The sequence below is a fragment of the Callionymus lyra genome, chromosome 12, assembly GCF_982586985.1.
Source record: "Callionymus lyra chromosome 12, fCalLyr1.hap1.1, whole genome shotgun sequence".
Lineage (NCBI taxonomy): Eukaryota > Metazoa > Chordata > Actinopteri > Syngnathiformes > Callionymidae > Callionymus > Callionymus lyra.
The window spans coordinates 10,141,006-10,160,138 of record NC_141829.1 but is presented as its reverse complement, the minus strand read 5'-3'; the positions used below and the strand labels follow the sequence as shown (position 1 = coordinate 10,160,138).

The 19,133-nt window shown below is 36.6% G+C and overlaps 1 protein-coding gene across 5 annotated transcripts in view; it reads left to right on the top strand.

Moving 5' to 3' along the window:
* tns1b (tensin 1b) overlaps positions 1-19,133 on the top strand; it is a 162,125-nt gene that overhangs the window by 49,623 nt on the left and 93,369 nt on the right. For all 5 annotated transcript variants that reach the window (XM_087803965.1, XM_087803963.1, XM_087803962.1 and 2 more), the window contains exon 3: positions 11,255-11,292. In XM_087803965.1, the coding sequence (XP_087660091.1) occupies positions 11,255-11,292 (38 nt within the window). The remainder of the gene's footprint in view (positions 1-11,254; positions 11,293-19,133) is intronic.

The window sequence follows — 19,133 nt, the reverse complement described above, 5'->3', positions numbered from 1 at the left end:
CTCAGAAAAAGGATCGCCGGCTACAACATCCATCAGCGTTCTAAATCAAAGGGTCATCTGGGGTCACCGGAGGTCATCACCGCATCGGTTAAGTGTCGGAGAAAGTCAGATGAGCCTTCTGGAAGGGTAGAGGTCAACCGCTAGTTGTTCTTTCTGGCAGATCGTGCCTCTTGTTCAGAGGAAGTAAATGATGGTGCTGACAATTTAAAAAAAAAAAGGCTGACGTGGAGTAATGGTGTCTAATGAATGCAACAAAAGTCCAGATATTCTTTTATGAGGTCTTTGATTTTGTTAGTAAACACGTGATTGGCCGAGCGTTCCGCGGTGACGTGTTTCCAAACACATGACTCACGCTGGAGAGACTGAAGGATGTTTGGTTTTGCTCTCAGCTTCGGTGGGAATCAGGAAGGATATCAGCTGGTTTAGTCAAACAACACCTGATGTAAGCTAACATTTGGTTCCTGTCCCGGACGACAGACTGGACTTATACGGTCATAGAATTCTGTTGCTTTGAATAAGTGTGAGTTTTTGCCAAAGAACACTTGTTATATCATTCTGGAAACTTGTGTGGTAGAAAAAACAACTGCTCTGTATCAAGAAAACAAACACAATGTTCTAAGATTATGTGCGATTTGATAGCAACGAGATGTAATTCATCTGTTTTACTTGGATGTCAAGTTGCTTTGATTGATGAATGAAATCATGACACTGAGGTGCAGCATTTCATTCTCCACGGTGCCTTTAATGAATTAAAAATATTAAAAAAAACTCAATTTTCTGACGTGAAAGTGTCATGAAAGCCTTTCTCGGTTAAGATGATCCATCTTTGTTTATTCAGAAAAAATCTGATAATTACAATCATTTTTGAATAATCACACTTAGAAAGATTTGAATGAATCTGTATTTTATTCAGGCTTTGAAGTGACTGCAAAACTATTTTTGCCCGTTGTAAACCAGGGGGTCAAACTTAATAATCACAACATACACACCACTATTATAATACTACTTTTAGTTTCAGCAATAGGGGTTTTCCCAAAATTTTGTTTTGTTTTAATTCACATTTAAATCTATGTATAATTATATTGGAATAGCATAAATATGCACCATATATAATATCCATGTCCGTCTCTTTGCTGGAATTGAATAGTCAGTCAATTGGTGAGGTTGAAGTTAGCATAAGCTCTTCGGATTTGTGCAGCGTTAAGCGCTGAATTTGCAGGTTGTGACCAAATTTCGTGCCCTTTTAAGTAGATCAATCATCTCGGAGAAGCTCTGAAACTCTATCGAAAGTACTACGTCGGTCTCAAGGGCAGAGCCAGTACCGACTGGAGCCGTAAATCTGCTCAGAAATCTCATAACAAAACTTCAGGGAAGTACAAGTTTTAACTATAATACCTTCTGCTTGTTTATTGTGAGTCTTTCTTCCTCGGAGTAAATAAAACTTTTAATGAATCCAACGACCCTGCTGGGAGCACCAGCTGTATGTAGTCAAAGTTCAATTAAAAGAGCTTAATTTTTCAGTATTAATTACTAAAGTCATTATCTGGCGGCGCCGCTGTGTGTAATGAACATTGTCAGGTGCTTGACGATAATTAACGGCTAATTCTCTCTTTAATGGGCTTCGCTGGCAGGAATCTGGCGAGAGTCGTGTTGAGAAACGCAAATTTGTTTTCATCTTCTCTCGCCACGCTGAGTTTACTCGGAACTTAACGATGGGAGTGAATAACAGAAGTGAATTATAACTGTTCAATCACAGCAGGAGGGAAATGGTTGTTTCTTCATGTTGGAACATCTTTTTTTTTTTGTTCTGTCAATTCAGGACAAATTTAAATACTTTCCAAATGTGGAATTGTATTTAATATACTCTCCTACATGTGTGTGTATATATATATGTATGTATATGTATATATATGTGTATATAATATATATATATTTTTATTCTTTTTTTTTTTCCCTTTATTTTTTTATACTTTTCTTAACTATAATTAAAGAAAAACACCATGTCATTTTAAGTACACAACTTGATTAAACAACAGCACAAACGACAATCAATCAGTTCACATTCAAAGAGCGTCGATGGTTAAGATTGTTTTCTAAAAAAATGTCCAAATTAACAACAGTAACTAACAACTACTTAATATTATTTAATATTGTGGATGAGCAACATTCAAGTATAGTAACAAACCTTAACTCATTAATGTGCAAAAAAACGACAAAATACAAATAAAACCTACAAATATTATACATTCAAACTGTGGTTGAGGACTTCAAGTATAAACAAGAGAACGTTTTTGTCTAAGAAATGTGCAAATAATAAAAACTTGATCTGTGCACAGGAACAGAAAAATGCAATATTAACCTTTAAAGTTTTAACATTTGAATGTGGGATTTATATTTTCTTGACTTTTTGCATAAACTTCTGTCACTTACTTGCTTCTGGCCAGTGATACTATAAAGAAAAAAAGGACTAGTAAAGTTTAATTTCAAATAAAAAGCTCCGGAAGCATCTCAAAATGTGACATTACAGTATTTTATTTTCACATTAAGTTAACTGTTACTGTATTAAAAACGTGCACCTCCATGGTGGAGTGCATGTTTGGTGTTTTGGTTGTTTAAAGTAACATAAGTAATTTGACGCGACATTATTCCAAGTACTTGTTGATTCAAAGGCATTCATTTTCAAACTTTTGAGACAAGTTTGCAGGATTTTAAGGGTTAATAATTGCTCCACATTTATCCGATTAAAATCTAAAGTAGTTCCAAATGAGACTCTGACTGGCACGTTTACCAAACAAATTCCACTTTAACTCGAATTGTTGACATTCATAATATCTGTACCTTATCTAATCTTAAACACTGACATCTTTAATTGTCACTAACATTATATATATATATATATATATATGTGTTAATATGAGTTTAAGAACCAAAAATTTGATCTAAATCCACATCTAATCTTGTGACTCCTCCAAACAATCGACCGATCCATGAAGAAACGACCTCAGCTGTCGAGTTCACGCAAATGTCAAAACGCAACATCAGACGTTTATAATAACCACCTGTGTCGACTCTGCGATCAAACAGCTGGATCCAGATGTTGCTACTAGGATCGCGTCTGAGTTTTTATCCGCTGATGTCGCCCTCGCTCCCGGATTAATAAGACACTTGAGACGACGCAACGACACGACAAACAGCTGAGACGCCACGAAAAAAAAAAGGAGGGGAAATGATCCGCCGTGACTCATCACATTTATGTGCAAGTCTGGCTGAATTTATTGTTTCCTGTTATTGGAGGACAATAATATTTTGATAGAAGAAAAAACGTTGACTTGGTAATTAAGAAAGCATCAGTGGGTTTAACTCAAAGGGCAGCAAAACTATAAAATATTTCCATATTTACTTAATATCGCGAACAAAATGACAACAATAAACATCTGGTCCAGAGTTACATTGAGCTTTGAATCACGCTTGAAGGTCAAAGGAGGGGTTACAACACTTTATTGACGGTTCCAGACCTGGTTTGGTTTGCACTGGCCTTTTACCTCAGTGGTAAATGTTAAAGTGAGCATGGATAACGTAACAAACACACATTGTCTATTGTGTCTAAGGGTCAAATTTACTCACTAAGGGACTAAAAACTTTCAGCCGTTGAGGTTAAAAAGCCAAACAAAATGTTTATTTACGAAACGGTCAAGTATGTGTCTGATTTAAATAATGTTCTTTCATTCTTGGAGGCTCCGCGTTTGTCTTCTGTTTCTTGATCTTTTAAAGTATATATTTTAACTGTGTATTGTTCTTGATTGTTAAAGCGCTTTGTGACCCTGGTCTAGAAAGGCGCTTTACAAATAACTATTACTTACCTACATACCTACCTACCTACCTACAGTACCTACCTACGTACGTATGTACCTACAGTACCTACAGTACCTACCTACAGTACCTACAGTACCTACCTACAGTACCTATCTACAGTACCTACCTACAGTACCTACAGTACCTACCTACAGTACCTATCTACAGTACCTACCTACAGTACCTACAGTACCTACAGTACCTACCTAAGTACGTAACTCATATCAATCACTTTTTTTTCTTTTTTCAGTTTTACACTTATTAGTAGTCTTTTTAATCTGTTCCTTATCTTAAACACTCACATTTTTGTTGGTCACTATCAATGTATTAATCTACTCTTCCTTCAGGCCACATAAAATCACTTGGTGCATCAGATATGGCCCCCGGGCCTTGAGTTTGACTGCTGTGGTCTAAATGTAAAATTTTTGTCCCATCTTAGTAAAACCAGCAGGATCACATCAAACCAAAAATCATTCTCAGAATTTCAAAATAAAAGCATCTATACCTTTAATCAGTCCAGCACAAAAATTGGAATCTCTTCACAGTTAAACATGAAAGAAAAACATTCAGGATTTAACTGCCACACTTTCGGTTTTTGACTAATGGATACATTTAATAAAAAGCTTGATTGACAATAAATACGTTTTGTTTTTGTTGATGGTGACAACGGCTCAAGGGCAGGTATATCATTGCTAAATAGTTTATAAGCTCCGGACCACAGGTTCATCTGCTCGATGGCTTTTCCTGTCGGCTCAGAAACTTGATCATGTGTAGGTGGTCGACCTGACCTCGGAGGAAGCTGCGGTCGTTGATGCTTCATGATGGATATTTTCTCAATTCACACAAAGGTTTTCATCCTTCAAGATCACAATATCACCGTCAAGCAGAATCACGTTATTTTAAAACAGATGCCGTAAATAACATTATTCCCTCCACGGGATTATTACGACTGCTTTAGGATTTATTTATTTTTTGTCTAATCATATGACTGTGTACAAATCTGGGTCTGTATTGTTAGGTTTAAAACATAAGAAATTCTCATTAATGGTTTGAATGAAGGCAGATCTAAGGATCACTAACTTTTTTGCTTGAGATCTGTTGATAAAATTCATAGAGACTTCAATACTCCATTTTTATTAGTCACGTGCTGATGAAGCTTCATGAAACATGTTGTTCAGAGGTCAGTAGGTGGCGCCATCAGTTTAAAAATGATGTGATTTTTCATTGGAACAAACCAAAGGAAAATAGTTCAGAGACCGCCATCTAGTGGACTCTGAAAATAGTGACACTGCTTCATGAAGCAATCTGTTTGGAAGCTACATGGCTTTATTCAATAATCAATATGATAGTAATAAAAAAAAAGAATTTTAATTAATCATTTATGTGTATATGTCCACTTGAATGTACAAGTCACTAATTGAATTGAATTATATTTTATTCTATCAATGTTCTAATCTATCACCACTAAAAGAACCAAGTGTTCTTTAAGAAACACTGACAGTAAATGTTTTGTCCGACTTGTTTACCAACACGCCGCCGTCACATGGTTCGATAATGACACCAGCTCATGCACTTCCTTTCCCCTCAGCGGTTGCTAGGATACAAGGTGTTCCCCGCTTTGACAATAGCATGTTGACGCAGGTCAGGGCAGCGTTTTACCAGCTAAAAACACAAAGACCTCCTCGCTCGGGGTTTTTATTTTTGTGTCACCCCGAGGGCAGGAAATTACTTTTTTATTTTTTTAAAATTTCTTTTATCCATTGACTTCAGACTAAACGCTGGAGAGAAAGAGTTTCTGGAAGACTTGGACGCAGATGGAAAAAGTGTAAACACAGGTTGAAACAGCGCCTGCACACACTAACTTCTTGTACATGTGCGCTGTGTGTGTCTGCATGTGTGTGTTTGTGTGTGTGTGTGTGTGTGTGTTAAGGGGTGTTAAGGTTATCAAAGCTTTGTTCTTAGACGCTGTGCTCATAGAGATGGTATGCGGTGGATCCTACTGAGAGTCGAATAACATGTTTTTTCACAATTATTCATTCATTTATTTACAATAATACTGCATGGAACATGAGTAGAATTGTGAAGTAGTACTTCTGCCTTGAAGCAAGAAGGTTGCTGGTTTGAATCCAACCCTGTGTGGCATTAAAATATTCCTGCAAACTCAAGTTTCCTCCCACTTTTATGAAGTATTCTGGGTCTTTCCAAAGGAATATAACTCTGGTTCCAACTGTTAATAGTCAAGAAACCTTTAGAGAAAATGCTCCCCAACCCATGGGACTGGTACCAGTCCGTGAAGAATTTGTTATTGGGCGGAACATAAAGATAAAACAATTATTTGAATTGATCTGATATTGATTATTACTGCCTGAAAGATGTTTTTTTTTATTTATTGTATTTTCTCTCAATTAGGATTAGCCTTTAAATTTTGACGCTCATTTCATTCAAGTTTATAAAAAAAATACATCTATAAACTAGTTAAAACAAGTGAAATATGAATGATATGATTTATTATTATTATTTTTACTGTTTTTATCTGAAGGCTGATTATGTTGATCAATAAAAGTTGGGGATCCCAGCCACAACGTTTTAATTTCTTTATTTTATAATAAGAAATTAAAAAATACTTAATTATAAAAAGGCTTTTACTCCGTCTAGGTGGAACAAGAGGTGGACTGTAGACCCCACAATGCACCACTATCAGTCTCACATATAAAGTGAGTGAGAGCGAACATTGTGAGAAGCTGCTGAACATCTAGAGACACTTTAAGTGATTATAAACGACTTAAAAGCCTGATCATTTCCCTGCACTTGACAGAAAGAACGAGTGTCGGAAGTGAAACAGATGCTTTAAGGTGATCGTTGATTCTCTGGAGACGATGTATCGTCAAGAGTCCAGGTCTAATGTGATTATTGTAATCTCCTAAAGTGACCAGATGGTGAGTTTGATGGACAATAAAAGGAGAAGAGTTTGGATTTCAATACTTTTCTCGACTCCCGCCTGTTCACTCGTCACATCTGCGTCGCACATGAGCTCGGAACAGAACCTCATGTGCAGATTTTCAGTTTTAATAGTGTCAATTTGAGCAGAGCTGGGCAGGAAAATACGGCTCCGGGGGCCACGTTCGGCTCTTTGTGACTCTCCGGCCCTTCTGAGGTCAAAGTGAAACCATGAAGTGAAAACATATGTTGACGAAACGCTTCTGTGTTTTCTATCATTTAAGTTCACTTCAGTTACATGTTGTCATTTTTCCCGCTAACATTTCAACTTGTTTTACTGTAATTTGTATTATGGTCTTATTGTTATAAAATAAATGTAGTTATTAACTCTTTCCACCACATTATTTCTTCACAACTTTACTACCTTTACTTATCATTTTGCATATACATATACTCTTAAAATATTATTTTACCTATTTATTTATTCAACTATCAGTAAATTAGTTTACAGATACCAGGTTTATGCAGCAAATTGCAATTTATTTAGACCGTTTTCTATTTTGTGGATTATTGATCTGTTAGATATTGTAAGAGCTCCACCTACTGGCTGAATTACAACACTACAACCTACATTTACGGTAATTGGAATTCAAAAGAATATACTTGAGCATAAGAATGTACTGAGAATTAAAAAAGGTTCGTGAGATATAATTCGACATCCAACAAATCAATGTTCAAAATTATATCTGAATATTTTGTTATAAGTGAAAAAATAAATAACGTTTTATGGTTTCTACTATGACTTTTACTTTATTCCTCTTATGAAACTTCTCAACTAATGGACAAATAAATGATTGTAATATTTCCATGAAAATGTCTGTGAAATTATATATTTACTAAACTAAATTGGATTTGATAGACTAAATAGTGCTAGTTAAAACAAAAAAAAAATCCATTAAAAAAATATTCGCATTAGTCTCCATCGTGTATTCAGTAACTATAACAATTATTCCTACATAAGTACGATCTGTTGTCATGGCGACGTCTCCACAACGGCTTCGTAACACAGCCACCAGGGGTCAGTGTTGCTCTCTGTGTCCAGCGTCAGAACGTGGACGTGAGAAGTTTTTTAGGACTCACTTCTACATAAGGGTTGTGCAATTAAATATCCTCAGGGGCCACGTTATATACTGTGATTGTTTCAGGGCCACCGAGTAAAAATAAGAAAGAAGAAAGGACAAATAAAGCTTTTATATGATGGATGGATAAAACTGTATTGATCCCTCTGGAGGAATATGTTGGGAAAACTAAGAATTTAATAAATATAAAAAGAAGATTCTGAAATATGCCTTAATTTGATTGTATATTATTTAAAAATAAATTATTTAAAATGTTTCATTTTTTCATAAGACGATGTGAAGTTGATTTTTGGTCAGTTTTAAGTACAAAAAAACAAACTGTAATGAGTGACATTTAACTTAAACATTCATCATCATTATTTTGGACCAGAGCTGTGAGCTGGAGTGAATGTAAGTTGAATAAAAACGTGGATGGAGAGAGTGTAGGAGAGGAAGTAGGAAGGAAGCGCTCGCTCGCCTCTGATTGTGTTTTTGCTGTAAACGCGGGTCAGCCCATCCCAGCGGGAGTCCACGAGGAAGGAACCCCCCCCTCAACCCCACCTTTCCACCTCTTTATTTAATCTCCAACACTATAAAACATCTCAACCAGATGGTTTCATACAAACCCCCTCCTCGCCCTCCTCCTCCCTCCTCAACCCCATCCCGTCTTTCTTTCACCGGCAACATTTGTGTTTATCCTCCAAAGATTGGACTTCCTAACAAGGCAAGGCTGAGCTCCCGAGGCTGGAGACTTTTTCACGCCCCAATATGGAAGTCCTGCTCTCGGCTCCCATGTGGCCCCCGTTTGTTTACCGGGGAGTCACGTGCTGGCGGAGGCGCTGGACAGCGTCCTGGACTGACAAGCATATGGTCCTTTACGCTCTGAGAGCAAACAGTGCTTTTTTTTTGTTGTTTTTTTTGATTCTGCGTCCATGAGAACATGACATGTGACGAGCTGGAACACAGATGTTTGTCTGGAGCTTGTGATCGAAACAAAACAAGTTTGTTTTTGTAAAGGTTTAGAGTTAAAATAACACACATGTTACACAAGTATTGCTTAGTCTACGCTTTAATAACCATATTTATTTCCTTGTATCTGGACAATGCAGTGGGCGAGGATCATAAATGATAAAAACTCAATATGTATTTTCCTGTCATTTCTTTTGTAATAGGTTTGTTATTGTGTTCTAGTCCAGGGGTCGCCCACCTTTTTATGAACCGCCAACACCCGTTTAATGTCGGCGTTATACTCAGGGATCGACTTCAGATAAAAGAGCTAAAATAAAATGGCATGGCTGGCAAAAAAAAAAAGAATTTCAAGTGTGTGAAAAATGCATCTCACCACAATGCTGAGTCAGCAAAATGATTATAAATCATTATAAATGACAAAAACTCAATATGTATTTCCCTCTCATTTCTATTGTAATAGGTTTGTTATTGTGTTCTAGTCCAGGGGTCGCCCACCTTTTTATGAACCGCCAACACCCGTTTAATGTCGGCGTTATACTCAGGGATCGACTTCAGATAAAAGAGCTAAAATAAAATGGCATGGCTGGCAAAAAAAATAAGAATTTCAAGTGTGTGAAAAATTCATCTCACCACAATGCTGAGTCAGCAAAATGCCCCGGGCTGGTTCCTCTGCGACAAGATGGTCTCGTAGAGAGATTTGTTTCACTCTTTTCCACTAGTTTACAGGTTTATTTTACGACACAACTTGACTGAAACAAGTTTGAGATGATGTGAATCACATATAATTTTACTTCTGAAAACATCTTGTCTTTTTTATTTAAAAAAAATTAAGACAGTAATAATCAATAGAATATGAATCATATTAGGGCTGAATGATTTAGGGAAGAAAAGAAAATCCAATAGATATTTATTTCAACCAATATTAAGATCCAGTATTTCAATGTTATTTACTATACAAGTAATTGTATGGTTTTAACATTGATCTAAAACACTAGATGTAACTTTCGATCTGTAAGAATGAATACCCTAAATAATGCAATTTCTCCTTGAATTGGCAATAAAACAAATAATTACAATTATCAAACAAATTAAAATGATTTTTTAATACAAGCAGTAAAGAAAAATGGGCGGTTTGTCTCTGTCGGCTTTTGTTTCTGCCGCCACCTACTGTTGAGTCGGTGGAATTGTTTATTCTTTTTTTCAATAATAGCCTCTGCGATTTGAATTGAAAAATATAATATAAATTAAAAAATATATATATATCCTTTAGCCCTCAATTATATCAGTCGTTTGTTATTTTCTTGTCATGTAAGATGGAGGATCACTGGTGTAGTGCGTCTCGTTTCAAGTCATTTCCTGTAATTTCTACACAAGAACAACATTTTCTTTGTGATTCAGTGTCAGATAAAATTTTCTCGCTGCATGTGCAGATAATCCCTTCAATAACGACAACTTTATATGTCGATTTTACACATAAATATCTCTTAACAACAAGAGTTTGTGCTGCAGTCGAGCTCCCCTACTTGTCCGAGGGTCAACAGAGAAGCAGCTGGACCCGCGGCCCATAAATCTCCTGAAGGACGGAGAGATTGTGCACCGAGGCGTGAGCTTTCCAAATAAAGGAGAAGACTGTATGCTTTTACTGGAACATGCTTGCGCCTTATGTAATGACTTGTTCTTCCTGCACACATTTTTGGAAGCTGCTGTAATGTGAAGTGTTTTTGGCCGAGGGAGCGGGAAACGCTGTCGACGTCTGACAAGTTTCTTTCTGCTGATTACGAACGAACAGACGGCGATTGATTTGTTATTATTATACATGATATTATATAGATTTTTGTTGTATTATTTAGCATTTTAAATCTCACATGCATAGATCAGCATACATTGGTCATTCTTTAAATGCTTTCTAGAATTAAAAGTTGTCATGTATGTATTTATATATAAAGAATATAATAAACTAAAAAGCAATTAACTTAAAGTGTGGTTAAGTATTATTTTACATTTTGAAATTTAGTCATTTATTCCTCTAGAAATTCACTATTATTATTTCAATGAAAATGTTACAAAAATGAAAATTAAAGTATTAATTCTGTTAAAAAGATACTTGAAGAAAGTTGAATTAATTAATAAATGCATAAATCAATTTTTATTTAATTTGTAAAAGTACTATATTTTTGTGGAAAAACCCATAAACCCAAACTATAACCATAACTAAAGGATACTAGAAATTATGTTTCGGTTCATATCACAGGAAAAATTGGGTTTTAAACTTTCTGGTTGAATATATATATATATTTTTTAATCATATTAAGTCAGTTTTCTTCACTCTTTTCCTCAACATGACCTTCATCTAATTCCTCACGTTTGTGTTCCTGCAGTGTGCCGGATAGCTTGCCACAAGAAATGCGAAGAGAAGGTAAGAAATCACAAAAAATCTTTTTTTTTCCTTCGCTGCAGCTGATTGATGGTAATTCCTCAAAGGTTTGTGTACGTTCCTCAAGGGAGGGAATGTTCAGGAGGAAGCCTCTCTCTCCTCTTTTGGTCGCGGCTGGAGGATGGATGATGCTCCCCTAGAACCGCTCGACAAGTGCTCGGTGTGCTGACACATGTTTTCTTTTGGACCGAGCCCCGGGGGCTAAAAATAAAAGAGCGCTGTTGTTTGGGGAAAATGAAAAGACGAGGGACCAATCGGGAGGGTTGTGTTTTTCGCACACCTACGTTCACACCCATCATCTGGAGTTTGTTAAAATAGCTGGTCGCTGCCAACTCTGCCCGCTCGCTCACACAGGAAATGCCAGGGGAGCAGACAGACCTGGCTCATTGAGTCAGAGCGGGGGGGCATCAACAGTGGGAAGATCTTGAAGTGTTTATTTTTGATGGGATGAATCAGGTGCAAGAAACATTAAAGAAACATTTCCTTGTTTAGTTTCTAAAAAAGACAATAATTGTAGGTTTAATCTTTACTTTTCCAGAATCATTTTCTTTCATCATCTTTTTTTCTGGTCTTTAAAGATGATTTTCGCTCTCATCAAGAAAGTTTTTGCAGTGTAGTGTTTAAATGAGGTAGTAAGTGTAGCAGTAAGTCTTATTTACTGCCATATTTGTTCCAGCTTGTGTGAAGGTATCTGTTCATGAAAAATAAACTTTGGCTCTCAGCCCAGTGTGAGTGGTGTTGCTGCACTTTATTTTGAAAGGGTGCTCACCTTAAGCAGCGATAAGATTGACGAGGAAGGATTAAAACTTTTTTATTTTCAACTGAAATATTGGTAGTTATGGACAGTTTTCTTTCGCTGTGATTGGGAGTCGAAATATTTATGTTTTTAAATCTATTGTCTCCACCAGAGGGTTTAAGTACAACGTTATGATCTTGGTTTTACTTGAGATGATCAAGTCAGTATATAGAGATTGACAACTTGATCAAATAGATTACAATGTATTCAAGTGTTAGATCCAAAGAAGGGCCTAGAGTTTATTTAGAGAAAGTTTATTTCACACATATACACACATATGCTATGTAAAGTACAGATTGGAATCCAGTAGGATCTGGAATCCTACTAGTACAGATTGGAATTCAAATGAATCCTACTACTGAACTGGGATCTGAATATTGGAATTCCAGGACAAATGGGAATTCTACCAGGACAATCTCCAATACTAATAGGAGAAATTCCGATTACATCAAAATGTTTTGGAAAATAGACTGAATCATGGAATTCCAATCTGTACCAGTAGGTTCCAGATCCTACTTGATTCCAATCTGTACTGTGAAATATATATAATATACTGTATATATATATATATATATTATATATATTATATGTTTGTATAGTAAAATTAGTGAAAATACCCCTAGTTTCTTGGAAATGACAGGTTCTTACTGTAGTTTAGGTATAAAAAAAATCAAAAAGAAAATGTGAATTACTTAAATGAAAATGAAAAATGTATAAAAGACACAGAACGGTTAAAAATCCAGTGAAATCCAGTAAATTTGATCACATTATTGACCTTACAATTCCTGAAAGTAGCTGGAATTTTGGTAATTATCCATGTTAAATATGTGCTAAACATATTTGGACATATTTGAAGCACCTGTCCTCCCTTTGGCCCTCTTTACAATTAGAAAAAAAATGATAATAAATTCTGGAACCCTCCCTTTTTTTTAATCTGGCTATATTTGGACGCATTTTAACTTTTAAGGGAATCTTCCAACTTTCTTTAGCTAAAAGTATTCGTCCAACGTTTTAACACCAGCGTCGTCCATTTGTCGACTCCGCCGCGATGAGTGAAAGTACACAGTCGGACTCTCATAAAAGCCGAAGTGGGAGGAAAAGTCTGAAACCTCTGGAACTCAGTACCCAGAACATAATTTCAGTGTCTATATATACAAAAGTGCAGCCTTCCATCTCCAGAAATTACTGCAGCATTTCCCTTTCTAAACATTTCAGCTGCAAAAAAATAATCCTCGGATCTGGCAGGAAACAATTTGCCAAAGAGACTGCGATGAAAAAAAACAAGGGAATGACTGTGACAGGGGTCAGAACTGATGGCTATCGTGAGTCATTTGGGTCTGTGGGGAGCGCTGAGTGCTTTTTCTAAGAGTCATTATTTAAAAATACACACTTACGCCGCTTTGTTTGTGCTCTCGCTCCAATATGATGGAGAATCGTTGGGAATGTGGCGCTCTGAAAATAGCCGGTCAACACGTACGCGATGATGTGGTCATTGTCGTCCAAGTCTAATGAGCTCGTGAACAAATGGTGCGAGTGTGTGTGTCTGTTTGTGTGCGTGTTCGCCGGCAGGTGTGTTTGTCGACCTGTGGATGTGAAAAATGCTTTAAAACGTGTCGTTTGAATGTAACATGCGGACGACGAGGCTCATGGAGCCAGATCGGGTTTATGAGGTCATGATGAACTCGTCTTTCCGTTCCTGCGTTTTCCCATCGGTTGGTACCAACGTGACCTCGAGAGGTCGAACGCAAAAGTTTTTATCGGGATACTTTACTGGTATTCAACAGCCAAAATAATATAAATCAATACATACACCTCTTCAAGAAAGCATACGACCCCTGACTCCACCCATACTATACCTGACTCTATTTTGAATTTCTTTTTGTGTTTTTTCTTTTCTTTTATGTATATTCTATGCAATGTGAAGCGTCTTTGAGTGACCTCCAAAAAAGCGCTATACAAAACCTATCAATTATTACTATTACATTTGCTTTTAAATAACATTTAACTAGTTATTCATCATAGTTCTTTTATGGATTATATTAAAATAAAGTATTATTTTTTTATTCATGATTGGAACAGTTTTTTATGGTTTATATATTTAAAGTAGTAGTAGTATATACTGTATGTATATATAGTTCAATGTATTATTATAGTTTGTATTTAAAGTGTAAATAAATCGTTAAGAAATTGACAAACAAATACTCAATTTTGTGTTTTAATTTTAACTTTTGGTCTCTAGATGGCAGCAGTCTTTACGCAGCTAAAACAACAATGTTTTCCTCGTGCTATGACTGAGGTCGAGAGGATACAATCGAATCGAGGAACTTTTAAAGCTGATGTTTGGACATATTTTGGTTTCAAAACAAATGAAAGCAGTTACGACTTCGTCAAGAGTGGTCTGTGGTCTGTACATTCTGACAGTCAAGTACTCGACAATACTACATATATACTTGTTCCTCAATATTGTAATATACCGTATCGTTGGTCCTGTACGTGTTATACCGTCAGTTTCTTACCAATGTACACACCTAGTAACCTCTTTTGCATTATTAAGAGCAGTCCTGTGTGTTAAATCAAACATTCAGTATCAGAGAGGGTGAATTTTACCATGTTTTGAATGTGAAATCTCACAATTTGAGTCCAAAATTTAAGGTGTGAATGTCAACATGTTAGCTTGATGGTGAAGCTAATACTGTAGTCCGCTGTAGCTATCCAGTTAACAAACTCCAATGTTTATTTTTTGTGACGTTGTGGAATAAATAGTTGGCCGCGGACTTGCATTTGCTAATTTTCACCTGTCGTCCAACATAAACCGCGGAGCAAACACCGTGGTGTGAATGTCAGTCCCTGGACTCGGGTCTTCAGTGGTCCCCGAGTGGAGTCGCTGGATTGGATTTCAATGATCTGCCGCTGGCCGTTAGAATTGTTTTGAGAAGGAACCTACAGAGTTCCACCGCTAATGAGCCTTTTGACAAACACACTGTACCAACAACCTTCCATGTTTTAACCGCTTTCTCCATTTAGATTCTTGTTCCACTTCCTGATCTGTTTTGGGAATTCTACGAAATGATCCGTGTTCTTTTGTTCTGGTGTTGTTTGTGACCTGTACTCTCGCTAACATGTTGTTGGTCGGTTGTTGACGGACACATCCTCGTTCTCATCATGTGAGGAATGGAATCCGTCATCAGCGTCATTACGCCACAAGAGAACGTTTGTTTTGAAGTTAGAACATGAAGTTTAAGTGTATTTGTACTTGTACAACATTATGTAATATTTTACTGCATTGAGAGGCTGGTCCAACTCTCTCTCTATAGGTTTAGATCAGTCGGTTGAATGTACATTAAAACTTGTTTTGATCAAAAGCTACAATTTAAATTCAAATTGTATGTTAGATTTCTGATTACTTTGAAAATTACATTGTTTTTTAAAAATGGATTCCAAAGCCTGACGCCATCTAAACACTTAACACTTATTTATTATTATTTTATTTGTTATTATTAACTAAATATCTGTTCTGTTCAAAAGTTTTTGTATGTTTATTTATTCTGGTGAACTTTCTGCAGGGACAATTCTTATAATTTATATAAAGAATAAAGAGGTTTTTTAAATTCAAAATAACATTTTAAAATCTTTTTATTACATAAATTTAAATTAAAGGTCAAATAATGTGAAAAAGTCTTCCTCTCCAAGATGCAGTAATTCTCATTATCATGACCATGTTTTCAACTTATTACTTTTATAAAGTTCGTCTGAAATCTGGGCGAACGAGAGGTTACGAAAGCGAAGTCTATTATGACGTAATAATGGCTTCACTCTTCCTCCGGTCAGCTGTAATCACGCCCTGCTTTGTTTATACAACGAGTCCCTTTACAGTGGAGACTTCCCCTGTTTGAAGACTTGCGGTGACACACCTTGATGATTGACCAATCACAGCAGAGTGGGCGTGGTTAGGGTTAATTTCATTTCAAAAAGTGTTTTCAGTGGGCGGGGCTTAAAATCATTTTCCAATGTCAACATTTCAATGAAAAGAGAGTTTTGTACAAACAGACACTGATGATACAATAGAGTCACACATATATTTAAGAAACTTTAATGAAAACATTAGTTGAACTTTAATGTACGTAGAATAACAATTGTTGTTTATGGTATCAGCTGTATTTAAGTAATTATTATATTATTAAGTATTTATATAAGTAAAAAGTCCCAAATGTCAAATTTAAAGTTTAATTATGTGTATTATAATTCAGATTTCTACACGTTCTTTTCAGGATATATGTCTATTAGTGTTTATTTTGACCTTTTAGCCTTTGAATGTTAAAAACAACATCTTGTAAAAAAAAAAGTCCAGTAAGGAAGATAATCCCATTTACTGTCAAACAGTGGAGAAGATTCTCTGAGATCCCGGTGCTTCTGTTTGTCAAGGGTGTGTGTTTCATCCCGGGATCATCACATAATTGGCCTCATATGTCTCTGCAATGTGACGTTCGGCAACAACAAGTCTCCAGTATCATGTCGAGGAGGCTGAAGGTTGAACTGAAAGTGTTTGGGAAGCCATGTGCGATAGAAATGGGGAGCGGTCCCTAATATCTCCCACATTCTGGTTGCCATGGCAGTCGCTGTGTTTTACAAGCAGCGACTTCCCATCTGATCTCATAGCAGAGCCAATGGTTTTGATTGAGTTAACAGTCATAGGACGGAACACATGCTTCTCAAGGCTGGAAGGGAAGAGATTGAAACAACAAGTCCCGCACTGATGATGGATATGGCGTCTGATTTCATAACCATCGCCACCAGATGCTCAACAGGATGACGGACGGATGTTTATGTTTTCATTCTTGTTATTAATACAGGCCCGGATCATCCTTCACTCATGCTTTCGTTAAACGGAGAAATGGCGCCATTTAGTTTTTAATCGAAATATCATTTGAATCTGAATTTTTTTGGTCATAACAGATGTTACATCAGAAGTTTTTGTAATACTAAACTATAAAAGTACAGGGTGTGCTGTAGGGACTCACTGTCCTGTATCTTAACCCTTGAGTCACGAGTCAAACTATTTATTACAATGAAATTCATACCACATTAAAATGTACAATTAAGATGATTTTAAATGTTTTTGCTTCTTTTGTTCGTTGTATGGAGGCAGAAAGGAGGGCAGAATTTCAAATTAAACATTATTTGCCAATTTGCAAATTAAATCAGGTCAAAAATTGAATTAAGTTTGCAACACATTTAATTAAGTTGGTGTAAATTGCTTTTAGCTTCTTGTAATAATTAAAAAATCTAAAACATGTTATGTTTTATACCAATTGAAAACATTAAAATACCCCTAATTTTGACAAAATCTTGTAGGTCTTGCTCAAGGTCTTGTAGGGGGTTGCAAAGGAAGGCAGATAAAGCCCCCCTGAAAATTAAAATGAGGGTAATTTCAATTAAATTCATACCACATCAAATTTTTAGTAAATATAGAGGACTTCAATAACTGTACCCTTAGTTTTAAAGCAGCGTAAAGGGGGGAAAAAAAAGGCCCCCCATAAAAATAAAAATATCTCCATGTATTCATGACATACAAATTAAGGGACTCCCAGAATTTCATCTTCTTTTTGCTAATTGTTAGGGGGCGCAAAGGGAGACAGAACTTCCTCCCTGAAAATTAAAATGCATCCAATTTCAATTAAATTTAAAGAAAATAAAGATGATTTCAATCATTTGAAGCTCATTTTATTGGTTGTAAGGTGATGTTGAAAGATAGCAAAAGGCCCCACATGAAAAATCAAACACCACAGTATGCCATCATAGGTATTTTGGCTAGAATCTGAAAAAAATCTTGTTGATTCCAAACTTTTTAATCAGACTTCCCAATTCCACTCAAACTGTGGTCAGAAACATTAGCACTAGCATGATCATTTCATGGGCTTACACTCTAGAATCGACGTCACTTAGAAATAACTATTATATCAATATTGATGGAGGCAAAATAGCTTCATACTACCTCAAATGTATGATTATAAAGTGGTAAAGGGATGATTCTGAAGGTCGACCAGAGGTTACTAAATGACTCTCTGGGGAAAACAGTGCTTCCATCATTGAAGATCAACGACAATCCTACCTCACATTACCAGTAAATCTGTGTATAAAGACCCTTTATAAAGACTTGTTGACTTGGAAAAGCTCATTTGAATCTTCTAATCCAAAGCTGCTGTTTGTCATGTCGTCCCTGAGAACTTTGTTTGCCAGATAAGGTGGAGCTCTGGTCCGCGAAGCTTTGTGTAGCGTCAATAACAATCATCCGCCGGCTCTGCTCGTCCCTTTAGGTGAGTGACGGGCTTATTACACAAGGAGCTGTGGCTTGTGGCCCACGAGTTTGGTAATGCGCATGGATACAGAGGAGAAAACAAACAGCAACACCCAAGACTCTAACGCCATGGAGTAATCGAACTCTTCTGGAAAGTATGTTGAAACTGGGTTAACGTGAGGGACAGTTTGATGTTGAAATCCAAGAGGGAAGGATTTGTTTGGAAACTTCAAAACAAGTTTTTGGAAAAGCAAATGTAGTCCAGGACGGATCACTGACTTGAGTTGTGTTGAGTTTGTTGTATGAGCTTGTGCAGCGTAATCGTGAGAATCCAGGAGGGGAAGCCATCTGGTCTGGAAGGGCGTTCGTGAAAATGTTCCACCGGACTCTGGGGGGACGGAGATCTGCTTGGTTTTGTTGTTACTTGGGAAATCCTGAGTCAGACTCACAATACTGGACCTCAACCAAAAGCCCCCTCCCATGGACTGTTTTTACACCCTCCATTACCTCCTGTCTTCTTTGCTTTCTTTCATTCAGAGTCTGTTTTCCTTCCGTCTTTTCCTCCTTTCATCAGTTGATCTCAATGTGGAATCTGCACTCCATAACAGATGAGGTGTTTCTCACTGCTACTGTGTTTTTCCACTGAGAAACCCAGCGCTGAATATGAATGGTTGACACGGGAGGCGTGTTGGTCTGTGCAGGAGGAGACCTGGAGAGTTCAGGTTGTAGAGA